At 56.4% G+C, this 12,584-nt stretch overlaps 1 protein-coding gene and 1 long non-coding RNA gene across 2 annotated transcripts; one reads left to right on the forward strand and one right to left on the reverse strand.

The window, feature by feature from the left end:
- Nucleotides 1–206: 206 nt before the first annotated feature.
- LOC140625529 (uncharacterized) lies at nt 207–1,953 on the forward strand. The gene is made up of 2 exons (XR_012024861.1): nt 207–381; nt 1,889–1,953. It is a non-coding gene; the product is annotated as an uncharacterized lncRNA (long non-coding RNA).
- A 1,447-nt stretch (nt 1,954–3,400) lies between these two features.
- DES (desmin) lies at nt 3,401–10,620 on the reverse strand. The gene is made up of 9 exons (XM_072812848.1): nt 9,972–10,620; nt 8,943–9,003; nt 8,733–8,828; nt 8,416–8,577; nt 8,135–8,260; nt 7,514–7,734; nt 6,176–6,219; nt 4,410–4,492; nt 3,401–4,203 (listed from the first exon to the last, which is right to left on the reverse strand). The coding sequence occupies exons 1-9, from the start codon at nt 10,544–10,546 to the stop codon at nt 4,162–4,164; spliced, it is 1,410 nt and encodes a 469-aa protein (XP_072668949.1). The 5' UTR covers nt 10,547–10,620; the 3' UTR covers nt 3,401–4,161.
- Between the last annotated feature and the right edge of the window lie 1,964 nt (nt 10,621–12,584).

Here is a 12,584-nt window from a genome sequence, read left to right on the forward strand (position 1 = left end):
CTCCGGCCCGTGTGAATCGGGGGCGCCCTCTCCTGGAGGAGCCTGCCAGGGCTGTGACAGGGAAAGCCACGGGCTCTGGCCAGGCCCGCCACCCAGGGCAGCTGGCAGCTAGGGGCTCATCTGTCCCTCAGAATGGGCCCCATAGTGCCCCGCGGCCTGGCGCCAGGCCTGGAGTGTGTTGTCACTCTGTCCCGCCTCGAGATCACAAGCCTATGGTGTCATGGAAAGAGATCTGGGCTCCGGAGGCCAAAGAGCCCGGGGCCTGGTCCTCCTCTGCCACAGATAATGCTGTGCGACCTTGGCAGTTCACCCACCTCTCTGGGCCGTGGGGAGTTTCCTGTGGGTCATAACGTGCACCATGGACCTGGCACATGGTAAAAGGTCAGTAAATGTTGGTTGGATCAGTGAGTGAAGTGGGGGTCATCAGCCTTCCCAGTAAATATTTAATTTGGAGAAAAGTAAATAAAAGTGCTCAGTGGGTATTCATTCAACAAGTACTTAAATATTTCATGAGCACCTTCTACGGAGCAAGTACTCTCCCGGGCACCGGGAAACCCGTGGTGAGTGAAAGAATGAAGACCTTCCCCTTAATTAGCTGACATTCAGGCGCTGAACCAGAGGTCCGAGATGTATATTTGCATAAGGCTCCAAGACAAGCTGGTGAGAGGAGGAAGGGGGAAGGGTGAGTGGGTGGGAGGGGAGGAGGGTAGTCAGAGTGGAGAGGGCAGGACGGTGTCCCTTGAGCCCTCGGTTCCCAGCTTAGGGACACGTTTTGTCTCCATAATCCTTCCTACTTCACCCGTCAGGCGGGGTCTGAGATGGTCTAGAATGGGTCCCCCGGGCCCAATGAGACGCTAGTCTGCTATCTGTGAGCTCTCTTACTTCTCCCTGACGTTCAGAGTCTTGTAAGAGAAGACAACAGAGTGTCCCAAGGAACAGAGAGAGGCTTTGCCGTGGAGGTGATGGGGTGCACATGTATGACCACATGGAACCCAAATATTTCTTGGCTTATTTTGTCCGTTCCTTGGGAGCACCGCCATATCCATGTCCCCTGCCCTACATTCCCTGCCTCATTCTCCAGCTCCCAAGGAGATAAGCAAAGCAGAGCATTTGGAACCAGAGGATTTCTACTTAGGTTTTTTTTTTTGGGGGGGGTTGGTTTTTTAAAAATATTTTTATTATTTTTTAAAGATTTTATTTATTCATGAAGACACAGAGAGAGAGGTAGAGGCATAAGCAGAGGGAGAAGCAGGCTCCCTGCAGGGAACCTGATGCAGGACTCGATCCCAGGACCCTGGGATCATTCCCTGAGCTGAAGACAGGCACTCAACCACTGAGTCACCCAGGCGCCCCTAAAATATTTTATGTTTAAGTAATCTCAACACCCAATGTGAGGCTTGAACTCACAACCCCAAGGTCAAGAGTCAAGGCGCTCTACCAAATGAGCCAGCCAGGCCCCCCCCCAAAAAACCAGAGGACTTCTGCTCCCAGGAAGGCTCTGCCGAGAGAACGCTTCCCCACTGGGGACACAGGGTGGGTCTGGGTCTCCTCCTTTGTCTGAACAAGTGGGTAGTCATCACAGGAGACAGACGTGTGCCAAAGAGGAGAGCTTTCTGGCCCCAGCTACAAGGGGTCACCATGGACGTAGTGTGTTCTCTGACACATTCAGGCAGAGCTTGATGACTGCTCATCAAGATGTTTGCGCAAGGCCAGGAGGGGACTTCTGGATCGTGGGCATCACCGCCTGGGGGCCTTGACATCTGACTCTGAGAATCTGCGATTCCTAGATTCCACTCTAGTGACTGGTCTACACCTAAGCTTTTTTGGAGGGTAGGATGCCTCTAAGACCTTCCCTGACCTTGGTGTCCCTTTATCCTTTGTGGCCTAGATGAGCGAGCATACTCATTTAGGGGAAAGAAGAAATTGCTGAGAGGCTCCTGAAATTGCTCACAGGTACATGCACTACCTCTTGTCTACCTGAGCCCAGCCTCACCCAAGCGTGTTTCTCTCACAGAGAGATGAGCTCAGATTCTGAGCCCCCACAAGGGGGCCCTCACCCGCTCAGCCTCCTGTATCCCGGGGTGAAGACACTGCAAATGTTACTTCTAATTTCACTTGCAATTCCACTAGGGATTGACTGGGAGTTTTTCTGGGGCTCACAGCATTCATCCCACTGGAGGGGGGTAGAAACGACCACGACTCACCGGTATAGACAGTGGGGACCTGGGGTGTGCCCACGATGCTCCCCGGGCAAAGATGAAGACTACCACAGAGAAGGGGGCATTCTTATAGGGAGGAGCTACATAACCCATAACCCAGAGGGAAGGAGCAATTTGTGAGCAAGGGTGACATCCAAGGAGAGGGAGAAAGCTAGAGACACCAGAAAGGCTTTGGAAGTTTCTGGAAAAAGCCAGTTAGGAATGTCAGACTAGGGAACCTAAGACTAAAGCCCTGTTATGTTTTGGGTTTGTTTGTTTTCCCTACAGAATGTCTGAATTTACCATGTTTGTGATCTCTACCCTCTTCCCCCCTCCTTTACAGAACAATCCTTAAGTCTGTGAGGACTAACTTGAAGGCTGAAGCCTATATGGATCCATCAAGCTTCCTAAGTCTTGGATCTATCTGGAATTTATCTTTTGGAAGGAGCGAAAAGAGACAGGCTTCATTCCTGCCCCTCGTGGCTGCCCAATGGCCCCCAAGCCTATATTGAATCATTAAGTTTTCCCCACAGAAGCCTTTAATATATCTGGGTTAATATTTTGTTCTAGGATTTCCTTTTTTTTTTTTTCATATGTCCTACACTCCCCTCCCCTGTGCTTACCAAATGCTCCCCAAATTTCCCTTTGGTATTTTCCTTGAGACTGCATTGCGTTGGAAGTACTGGTTAATGTAGCATGAATTGGCATCTTTAGAGTGTTTGAGTCTTCTTCTCCAAAAACAAGATAGAGCTTTCTATTTTTCTTAACATTGTTATTTTTCCTGAATCGGCCCTTGCCCATAGAAGGCATTCAGGCAGCTTTAATGGGAAGAGGCTGTGAGCTCCTTTGGGGAAGGGATAGGGGAGCCCTACTCCAGAGCCAGTCTATGTCCTTCCAAGAACAGCAGGTGGTGTCCCTGGGGCCCTGATGATCTGAAGGTTGAGTAGGGGGCCCAAGGCAGGCAGCCCAGGAATTGGGGTCTAACAGGAGGTATTCAAGGTTCCCTAAACAAAAGCCCCCTGCCCCCCCCCCCAGCCGTGTGCCACAGACACACAGCAAGGCTGGGAGGTTGTGGGAACAGTAGGGTGACAGGCCCTGGGGGACGGTCTGATCGGGCAGAAAGGCAGCACACACTCCACCTCAAGGGGTGCTCAGAAGGGCCCCCAGAGGAGACCAGGCAGTCAACACAGCCAGGGACGTGCTAGGCTAGTACTTTGCTTTTTATTGTTTCTGTCCAGAGCCCCTGCTGCAGGGGAGGGGCAGGCATGGAGGGGGGCACCCCTCCCCCTGCCTGAGACCACTCTCTGCCTCTTTCCTCTCCTCTCCTCTCCAGCATCTCGTCCACCCTCTCTCCTTCTGAATCTCCTGCTCCCACATCTGGCACCTTCGGGGGTTCCCTCTTGCAGCCCCTGCTTTCTAAGCCCACCCTGGGAAAGGAAGGGGCCATGGGGTCAGTTTCAAGCCCCCATTCCCACGGGGGCCAGTCCCTCAGTCACCTGCCCGGCTTGCTGGGGAGGCTGCCCTTTCTTTCTGACCCATGCTACGGAGAAGGGAGTGGGAGGTCTATGGGTTCTATCCTCATCCCACGGGGTCCCAACACCCTGCTCTGGGGCCCTCTCCAAAGGCAGAGGCGAGAGCCTGAGGTCACAGGGGCCACAGAGGTGGGAGGGGCAGGGGCACTGATTCCATCTGGGCCCTGCCCAGCACCCCCGAGGGCAGCGAAGAGCCAGGCTCCCTCATTTCCAACATCCAGGACTCACACAGCTGGGGCTGCCTGTGCCTGGGCAGGGGTGGGCCATGCCCCCCGGGGGGGCCATGAGTTGTGGTCGGTGAGCAGGGGTCAGAGGCTGTGAGGGGGAGCACTGTGGCTGGGTGTGGTGCCCTGGGATGGAAGGAGGCTGGCATCAGGAGGCAGTGAGGACAGGGGCGAGGATGGTCTCTGCTGGCAGAGGGGTCTCTGGCTTTAGAGCACCTCGTGTTGCTGTTGTGTGGCCTCACTGACAACCTGGGGAGAAAGAGAGGCCCAGTCCAAACCAGTGCTGGCAGGAGAATGGAGCCCCAGCCAGGGGCTGCTCCACACTCCCCAACACCAGGGTAGCAGGACCCCCTCTCCCTCCAGGCAGGGCCTCGAACCAGCATAGCTGGTGGAAGGCACCTGGCTGACAGCGTCACAACCCCCACAAGGGTAAGGGAACCAGGCAGGTGGCTCACCTCCCCATCCCGGGTCTCGATGGTCTTGATCATCACCGTCTTCTTGGTATGGACCTCAGAACCCCTTTGCTCTGGGCTTGTTTCTGTAACGGATCCATCCACACACTCAGCCTGACCAAGTCTGGCCACTGGTCCCGTGGGGTAGAGCCCAGAAGACTCCTATCCCCTCAAGATGAGCCTATTACTTCTTCAGCAAGACTTTAGAACCTGTCCTTGAGGCCAGCACCCAGCAGGTGGCTCTATAGACACTGGGGCCAGTCCCATGGCTGAGATGGGCTCGGGAGCCCACACATGTCCTCCAGCTATGACTGATTCAGGAGGGTAGGGGACCCCTGAGGCCCCAGGCCACCCAATATTCCCTCTCCAGGCTTCCTCACTCCCTCTCCACTCCTGGGCTCCAACACAGCCCTGCATGAATTTGTCTCCTAACAGAACCCCGAACCCTGTCCCAACATACTCTTTTGGAGGACCTCATGGCACCCAGCCCCCTTTAAGAGTCCAGATGAGGGGTGCCTGGGTGGCTCAGTCAGTTAAGGGTCCAACTCTTAGCTTCAGCTCAGGTCATGATCTCAGGGTCACGAGATCGAGCCACACATGGAGCTCCATGCTCAGCTCAGAATCTGTTTAAGGCTCTCTCTCCCTCTGGGCCCCCCCCCTCGCTCTCTCTGTCTCCCAAATAAATAAACGATTTTTCTTTTAAGAATCCAGATGAGTAAACCATGTCTTAATGAGAGGGAAACAGATGGGAGTCAGTTACTGATTCATTGTGCAGGTGGCCAGGCACCTGACTCTCTGTGCCTCAGTTTCTTCACCGTCAAACATTAGCAATGATACTTGCACTCTCGTGGCCGCAGAGCCATTGATTTGAAAATGCATTTAAGCAATTTCAGTTGCAAGGCTCCCACTTGGGTGTCTGCAAAAACCACAAATGGCAGAAAGACGTTCTGAGTTTCATAGGGAGGGTCAAATTTGGGTCCCAGGTATTAGGAGTTTGGTGCCCATGAATCTCCTCAGCGAGCAACCAGCCTGTGATGAACGCTGTAACTCGGTGGAGCACAGCATGTATTTTTCCCGATGGAAATGAACATCGAAGACAAAAAAGGTTTGATCTAGGAAAGGCGACGCTGCCAAGGACTCCGACTTGCTTTCCTAATGTATCATTATAGCGTGTTTTTCTGCTCTCTGGGGTTGGAAAGCCACTCGATCTGCATATAACTAATGTCAGGATGGCAAAATGCCCCAGGAGCTCGTTCTTTTAATTGTTTGGCTTTGCTAAGGTTTGGCTTCATTTTTTTTTTAAACATGCATCCAACATCTTGCTCCAGCAAACTGGAGGTGTTCAACAAGCAGCTAGGGGGAGGTGGGGGGTGCTTGACAGTTTGCCAAGCACACAGTGGCTGGAGGGTGCCTTGTAGCTCAGGGTGTATGGTTCTAGATGCTTCTGTTGTCAGATCCCCAAGGACACCCTTGGTACCTTGAGATTTGGGGTATATTGGGAATAGAAGCCATGTGCTGATGTTCAAGACTCTCAGAAGGTCCAGGGGACACAGTCAATATAATGCCATGAAATAAAATAAAAACCCCTCTCTGTTAGAAGGTACCTCTACCTAAATTTCCCCACCCACCTGCAGCAGCTCCTTTTCTCTTTCCTGGACCCCAGCCCTGTCCCCATGGTTCCAAACCCCCTCCCTGGCTGGCCTTGGGCAGTACCCAAGCTGGACTCCTGCCCCTGCCACCCCAGCATCCACCTGCCAACATGCACTCACCTCGGAAGTTGAGAGCAGAGTAGGTCTGGATGGGGAGGTTGATCCTGAAAGGGGAGAGATCAAGCCCCCGAAGGGTTAGGGCCCTCTATCTCTCTCTGTGACCACCCATCAAAGCTTGCTCCGGTTCTCACTAAATGCCATCGTCAGCTGTCCCTGCTCTACTGACCCAAACATTCCCACTTTCACACTGCTAAGGGCATAGGGTCACAGGGCAAAGGGCAACTCCAGCTATCCCAGGAACTGTCCCTTCTGGATCATCCCATTCCATCTCTGACCTGCTGGCTTGACGTGAATACCCCGACCTCCTAGTCTCCCCCCCCCCCCCCAGTTCACCAGGATCTCCTTCCTCAGGCACCGCAGGATGTATCGATAACAACTGTAGGCCACATCCATCATGTGTATGCCCACCCTCCAGCCAGGCTGGGAACCTCTGGCCTACGCACGGGAGGGCAAGTTCTAGGGTAGACGCCATCCTCACATGCCTAGTGCAGGGAAAATGCTACACATCTGGAGCCACCTTACATGGAGATGTAACTATGAAATCTGACACCTCTCTATGTGCAGGTCTGTATTTACACGTCTGCTGATTTTTTTAAACTTTAAGGTATTATCATTTTTATGAGCATCATTGTTTTTTGAGTAATTGACCTGTTTTAAACTGAGGTTAGGTTTACCCACGGTGATATGCACGATCTTTAGTATGCTCTTCAATGAGTTTCGATCAGTGTCTACACCCATGTAACTTCCAGTCTAAGTCAAGATACATAACGTCTCCATCGCCCCAGAAAGTTCCCTCGCATTGCCTTCGAGTCATGTCATTTTTGGTATCTAGAGGTGAGTTGCTCTGAGCATGTCACGCTGTCTTTCCCTATGAGGGTAGGTGTGTGCGTGTGTGCGCGCGCGTGTGCAGTGTACCCTTGGGTACGAGTCTCTGCACACTCCTTCTTAGGCTGGGTCCCAGGCTCTCTCTTTGTCTCTATCTGCCCCCTCCCTTTCCTTCCTCACCATTCCCCACTCTGCTTTCATCTCTCCCTTGACTAGCAGTAATATTTTATTACTGGTTGCTGAACATGGTTTTATGCTGCTGGCTCTTAATTCTGAAGGTAGATGAGGGAATACTTATATTTCTCTTTTTATAAAAGCTATTAATTAAATCACTTTTTCCCCAGGTGGCCTTCATTAATTCTCTACAATTAGTGGTGTGGTGGCCTCTTGTATAAAATCATTTCCAGATCTTGCTAAGGGAATCCTCAGCGTCTCACACACCACCCCCCACCGCCCCCGGAGGCAGGAATGGGCCCCTCAGCACTCCCCTGACTCCCACCACCAGCCCCTCACCGGCTTTCCTCGCCCTCCAGCAGCTTCCGGTAGGTGGCAATCTCCACATCCAGGGCCATCTTGACATTGAGCAGGTCCTGGTACTCGCGCAGGTGGCGGGCCATCTCATCCTTGAGGTGCCGGATCTCTTCCTCCAGGCGCGCGATGTTGTCCTGGTAGCCGCTGGCCTCGCTAGCAAAGCGGTCCTCCATCTCCCGCATCTGCCTCATCAGGGAATCATTCTGCAGGAGAGGGACACCCAGGTCACGGAGAGGGCTCGGAGGGGTGAGCACTAGGGGCCCAGGATCGGGAGGGTCGTAGCCTTGGAGCTGGGTCACAGCCCCAGAGGGCCAGGTCCGGGAGCTGGCAAACTGGTCTGAGCTAGGGGAACCCCGAACTCAAGTGAAGTCTGATGTGGAAACCCAGAGAATAGAAGTGATCAAAGGAAACATCCATGTCCTTTCTCTCCAGACCCCCATGATTCCTGAGAGTTCAGCTGAGAATCCACCGGTCTGTGTTCATGCGTGGGGGATATTTGAAGAGAAAGAGACCCAGAGCCCTCTCTGGGTGATGTGATGAGAGCCAAGGTCATAGCAGGCGGAGGATCAAGGATCAGGCCTGGGGAGGTGGGCGGGGACTCACGGTGCCCTTGAGGGCGTCGATCTCACAGGTGTAGGACTGGATCTGGTGTCTGTACTCCATCATTTCCTGCTTGGCCTGGCGCAGCGCGTCGTTGTTCTTGTTGGCTGCCTGGGTCAGGTCGGACACCTAAGGGCAGGGAGGAGTAGTGAGATGTGGAGTTTACGGGAGGCAGGTCAGGACGGCAAGGGAGCGTGGAGACCCTGGCTCACCGTCCTCCCCACGGACAGAGCCCCAGGGAGCACCTCCAAACGGGGATGGAGGCCCTGGACCAGGTTGCCCACCTTCGACTTGTACCACTCCTCAGCTTCTGAGATGTTCTTAGCCGCGATGGTCTCGTACTGGGCCCGGATGTCCCTGAGGGCGGCGGTGAGGTCTGGCTTGGACATGTCCATCTCCACCTGTACCTGTTGTTCCTGAAGCTGGGCCTGTAGCTCTCGGATCTCCTGCGGGGGCACGATGGGGCTTCAGTGCTCTACCCGGCCCCACACACGCAGCACCCCCTCACGCCCCTGTTCCCAGAGCCTTGCACTGCCCCTCCCCCTTTCCGGCTGTCCTCACCAGGGCCTAAGGACCCTGAGGAGGAAGGCTGAGGGCATACCTCTTCGTGCACTTTCTTAAGGAACGCGATTTCCTCGTTGAGAGATTCAATCCTGCGCTCCAAGTCAATTCGGGCTAGAGTAGCTGCATCCACGTCCTGGTAGTGGTCAAGCAAGAGGGGACAGGGTCACTGATAACCCAGGGCAGAGGGAGACCAGGGGCCACAAGGGGTCAAAGGGGTAACACTGCTTGGGGACCAAAGAGGGCTCACCGCTCTGAAGGCAGCCAAATTGTTCTCTGCTTCTTCTTTCAATTGGATCTCCTCTTGCAGCCTGGCCACAACAGACGGACGGAAAGAGACGGTTGGTGGGGATAAAACCGGCAGTGGGGATGGCCTGGTGGGGCTGCCCAGGGACTGGGACTCAGGACACGGTGAGGAGGGCTGACTACAAGGGTGCAGACAAGAGGCCCTGCCCACCCAGGGAGGGGACAGGAAGTGGCCCAGTTTCTTCCCCAGAGCCACACCCCGGAAGTCTATGTCCCCACCAGATTGTGACCTCCCTGGGATTAGGAACCATGTCTGTTCTATCCACCCCTGTTCCTGGTTTGCAGCCCCAGCCCTAGGCCTCGTAGGGACTCAATTATTGTTTGTGCCCTGGGTGGTAGGACGGTGCTTCTGCTCACTCGGACTGTCAGAAGCAGGTCCCGTGAGCACTTTTGCTCTATTCTTGTTGCCTTTTCCTGCCAGAAGCCTGGTAAAGCCCACCATTAGGTCCTCCAAGGTTTCGGGGGGCTGCAGCTAGCCCCCTCCGCTTCCTCTAGCTCATCCGTTCCCTCTGTGAAATGGCACAGCCTCACCCCAGCCCAGGGACCAAGACCTGCTCTCTACCCACCTCCCCTGGGCCTCACCACAGATGAGCTGAGAGCCACCCCTTGGATTCCCCACCGGGGCTCTCTGCAGCCTGCCTCAGATTTTCCTGGTCTCCTAACAGCCCCCCACCCACCCACCCACCCCTGACTGTGCCAGGGCATCCGCCCTTTGCTCATCTGCTTATCCCCCAGCGACACCACCTCAGCATCTTAAGATGCTTTTCAGGGGGCTGTCCACAGGTCCCCGGGGCTCTCATTTCCACCCCGTTTCCATCCCCCATCCCGCAGAAAACTTCCCCTTTGCAGAGTGAGAGCAGGAGGGAGAGCCGGGGGACACCGGTAGATGACTCTGTCCCCACGGGAGGGGCGGGGGGAGGGGGGCTTCCTGGCGCCCTGGGGACGGGTCCTGGGAGCGCCTGCGGGTCCTCACTTGGCCTTGAGCCGCTGCAGGTCGTCCAGCAGGTTGTCCCGCTCGACGTCCACGCGGGCGCGCTGGTTGGTGAGCACCTCCACCTGGCGCCGCAGCTCGCGCAGCTCCTCCTCGTAGATCTCGGCGACCCGGGTGGGCTCGCGGCCCTTGAGCCGGTTCACCTCGGCGGCGAGCGCCGCGTTCTGCTGCTCCAGGAAGCGCACCTTCTCGATGTAGTTGGCGAAGCGGTCGTTGAGCTCCTGCAGCTCCACCTTCTCGTTGGTGCGCGTGGTCAGGAACTCCTGGTTCACGGCGTCGGCCAGCGAGAAGTCCAGCAGCTCGCCGGCGCTGTAGGAGGGCGCGCGGCCCGTGCCCAGCCGGCCTGCCCGCAGCGCCCCCAGCCCCCCGGCGCCGCCCGACGTGCGCGACACCTGGTACACGCGGGACGTCACGGAGCTCGAGGAGCCCTTGGTGCCGAAGCCGGCGCGCGGGAACACGGGCGAGCCGAGCGGGGAGCCGAGCGGGAAGCCCCCCGCGCCGCCGAAGGTGCGGCGGTACGAGGACACGCGCTGGCTGGACGAGTAGGCCTGGCTCATGCTGGCGGCGCGGGCGGCGGGCGGCGCGGAGGAGGCGGCGGGCGGCGGCCGGCCGAGGGCGGAGGCGTCGAGGGGAGACGGGGCCCCTCGGCCGCCCGCACTATTTGTATCCCTCCTGACATCAGCCCCCGCCGCCCCTCCCCTGACAGCTGCAGGATCCCGCTGTCCTGCCAGGAAGGGCGGCCGCCGGCGTGGGGGCGGGGAGCCCAGCTCCCCAGCAGAGCCCTGCGCCCCTCGGCGGTGGCAAGGGGCCCCAGGAGGCGCGGGCGGGACCCGGGGCGGGGGGGTGGCAGGTGGGCAGGCCTGTCCCCCCAACCGGGCAGCCCGCATCGGAATCCCTGCGCCCGAGGGGGGGGGGGGCCAGTCTGCGATCCCGGGGTCCCGCCCCCCCCTCCTCCTGGGGGTCGGCAGGGGAGGGAGTGGGAGAGAAGTTTCCAGAGTTTGAGGCCGTGCCTTTGGCTCTGAGGAGAGACTTTGGGTCACTTCCCGAAAGAGCAAGGTGTATTGCCAGGAAAGACTCAAAATCACCTTTTCTCCCCCCTAAAGATTCTCTAGAAGTGGGAGAGGTGTGGGCAAAGACAGGCATCCCGCCGCAGGGGGAGAGGGCGAGGGTCTCCAGGCGGGCAAGGAGGGTGAGCGAGGAGCCCGGGGGGGGGGGGGGGGGGGGGGGGGCGCAGAGAGCAGTCCTGGGACAGCCGGCCTACTCGGATATGTCCGCTGGTACCCAGGTTCTAGCGCTGAGCCTCAGTTTCCCTCTGGGCTACAGTAGGCCCATTCCCTCCCCCTCCCCGGAGCAGGGCGGAGCCTCCAGTTTATAAACAACAGGGTGATTTCCAGAAAGAGTCCAGCGCTCTCTCAGTTTCCAGTTACCATGTACTCTCACCCCCACACACCAACCTCTCCTGGCTTCTGCCCCCCGTGTGCCCACCCCCACCCCTCCTCTGATTCATCCCCCTATCACACCACCCACACACCCACACACACCAGGGGTTTGTATTTTGTCAGGAGCGGTGTGTCAACCCAGCCATCTCCCTGGCAGCAACAGCTGCCAGCCCAGCATACCAGAGCTGGTATTTATAGAGGAGAATGCATCAATCTGGGAAACAAGCGCAGGAGAGGCGCTCTGGGGGGTGGGGACCCTGTACCTGAGGAGGCGTGGGCGTCAGATGGCCCAGGAAGGTTTGGAGGGATAAGCCCCAATCACTTCTCACCCCTGTAATGCTCCAAGCCCCCAGCCAGGATGAGTCCCACAGAGGGCTTGTCCCGCCCTTCAAGCCTTCCTCCTCCTCCTGGGGACAAGGCACTAGCTGACCCCTGAGGACATCCCCACTTCTCCATGAACATTGGCTGTCTCCCTACACCTCCACCTGGCACTGTACAGGCCTCTCTTGGACCTGACTCTTTCGGAATGCAAACTTCTGAAATAGAGTGCTGGTTGTACCCGAGCTATGCCATCACCCACAGGCCCAATTACTAGCAGCCACGTCCTTCACATCTCTGTGTCCTCCACTATACAGCGGAAATGGTCAGCCTTGCCATGTCTACCCTACGGGGCTTTGAAGAGGCTCAAATAATGATCTATAGGGCCACCTGGGTGTCTCAGTCGGTTAAGCGTCGGACTTTTCACTTTGGCTCAGGTCATGACCTCAGGGTTGTGAGATCGAGCCCACGCTGAGCGTGGAGTCTGCTTAAGATTCTCTCTCTCTCCCTTTCCCTCTGCCCTTGCCCTGGTCCCCCTCTTAAAAAAATAATAATAACACTACACAACACCTTATGTAAACTGAACACCCACTGTGTGCCACTCTGCTGAGCACCCCCAATCCTCTAACAACCCTACAAGGTGGGAACTAGTATCATTCCCATTGTGTAGCTCGGGAAGTTGAGGCAGTCTGACTCCAGAGCTGTGCTTTGTCCCCAGAAAGAATGTGAATGTGCTAGGTGAATTGTGAAGGGCTTGGTTACTGCTGTCTTCTCAAAGCCTTTCCACACTAAGTATCTAATTTTTATCCAAGAGACAGGCTTATGAGGTGGGTGGGGA

The sequence above is a fragment of the Canis lupus genome, chromosome 36 (assembly GCF_048164855.1).
Source record: "Canis lupus baileyi chromosome 36, mCanLup2.hap1, whole genome shotgun sequence".
Taxonomy (NCBI): Eukaryota; Metazoa; Chordata; class Mammalia; order Carnivora; family Canidae; genus Canis; species Canis lupus.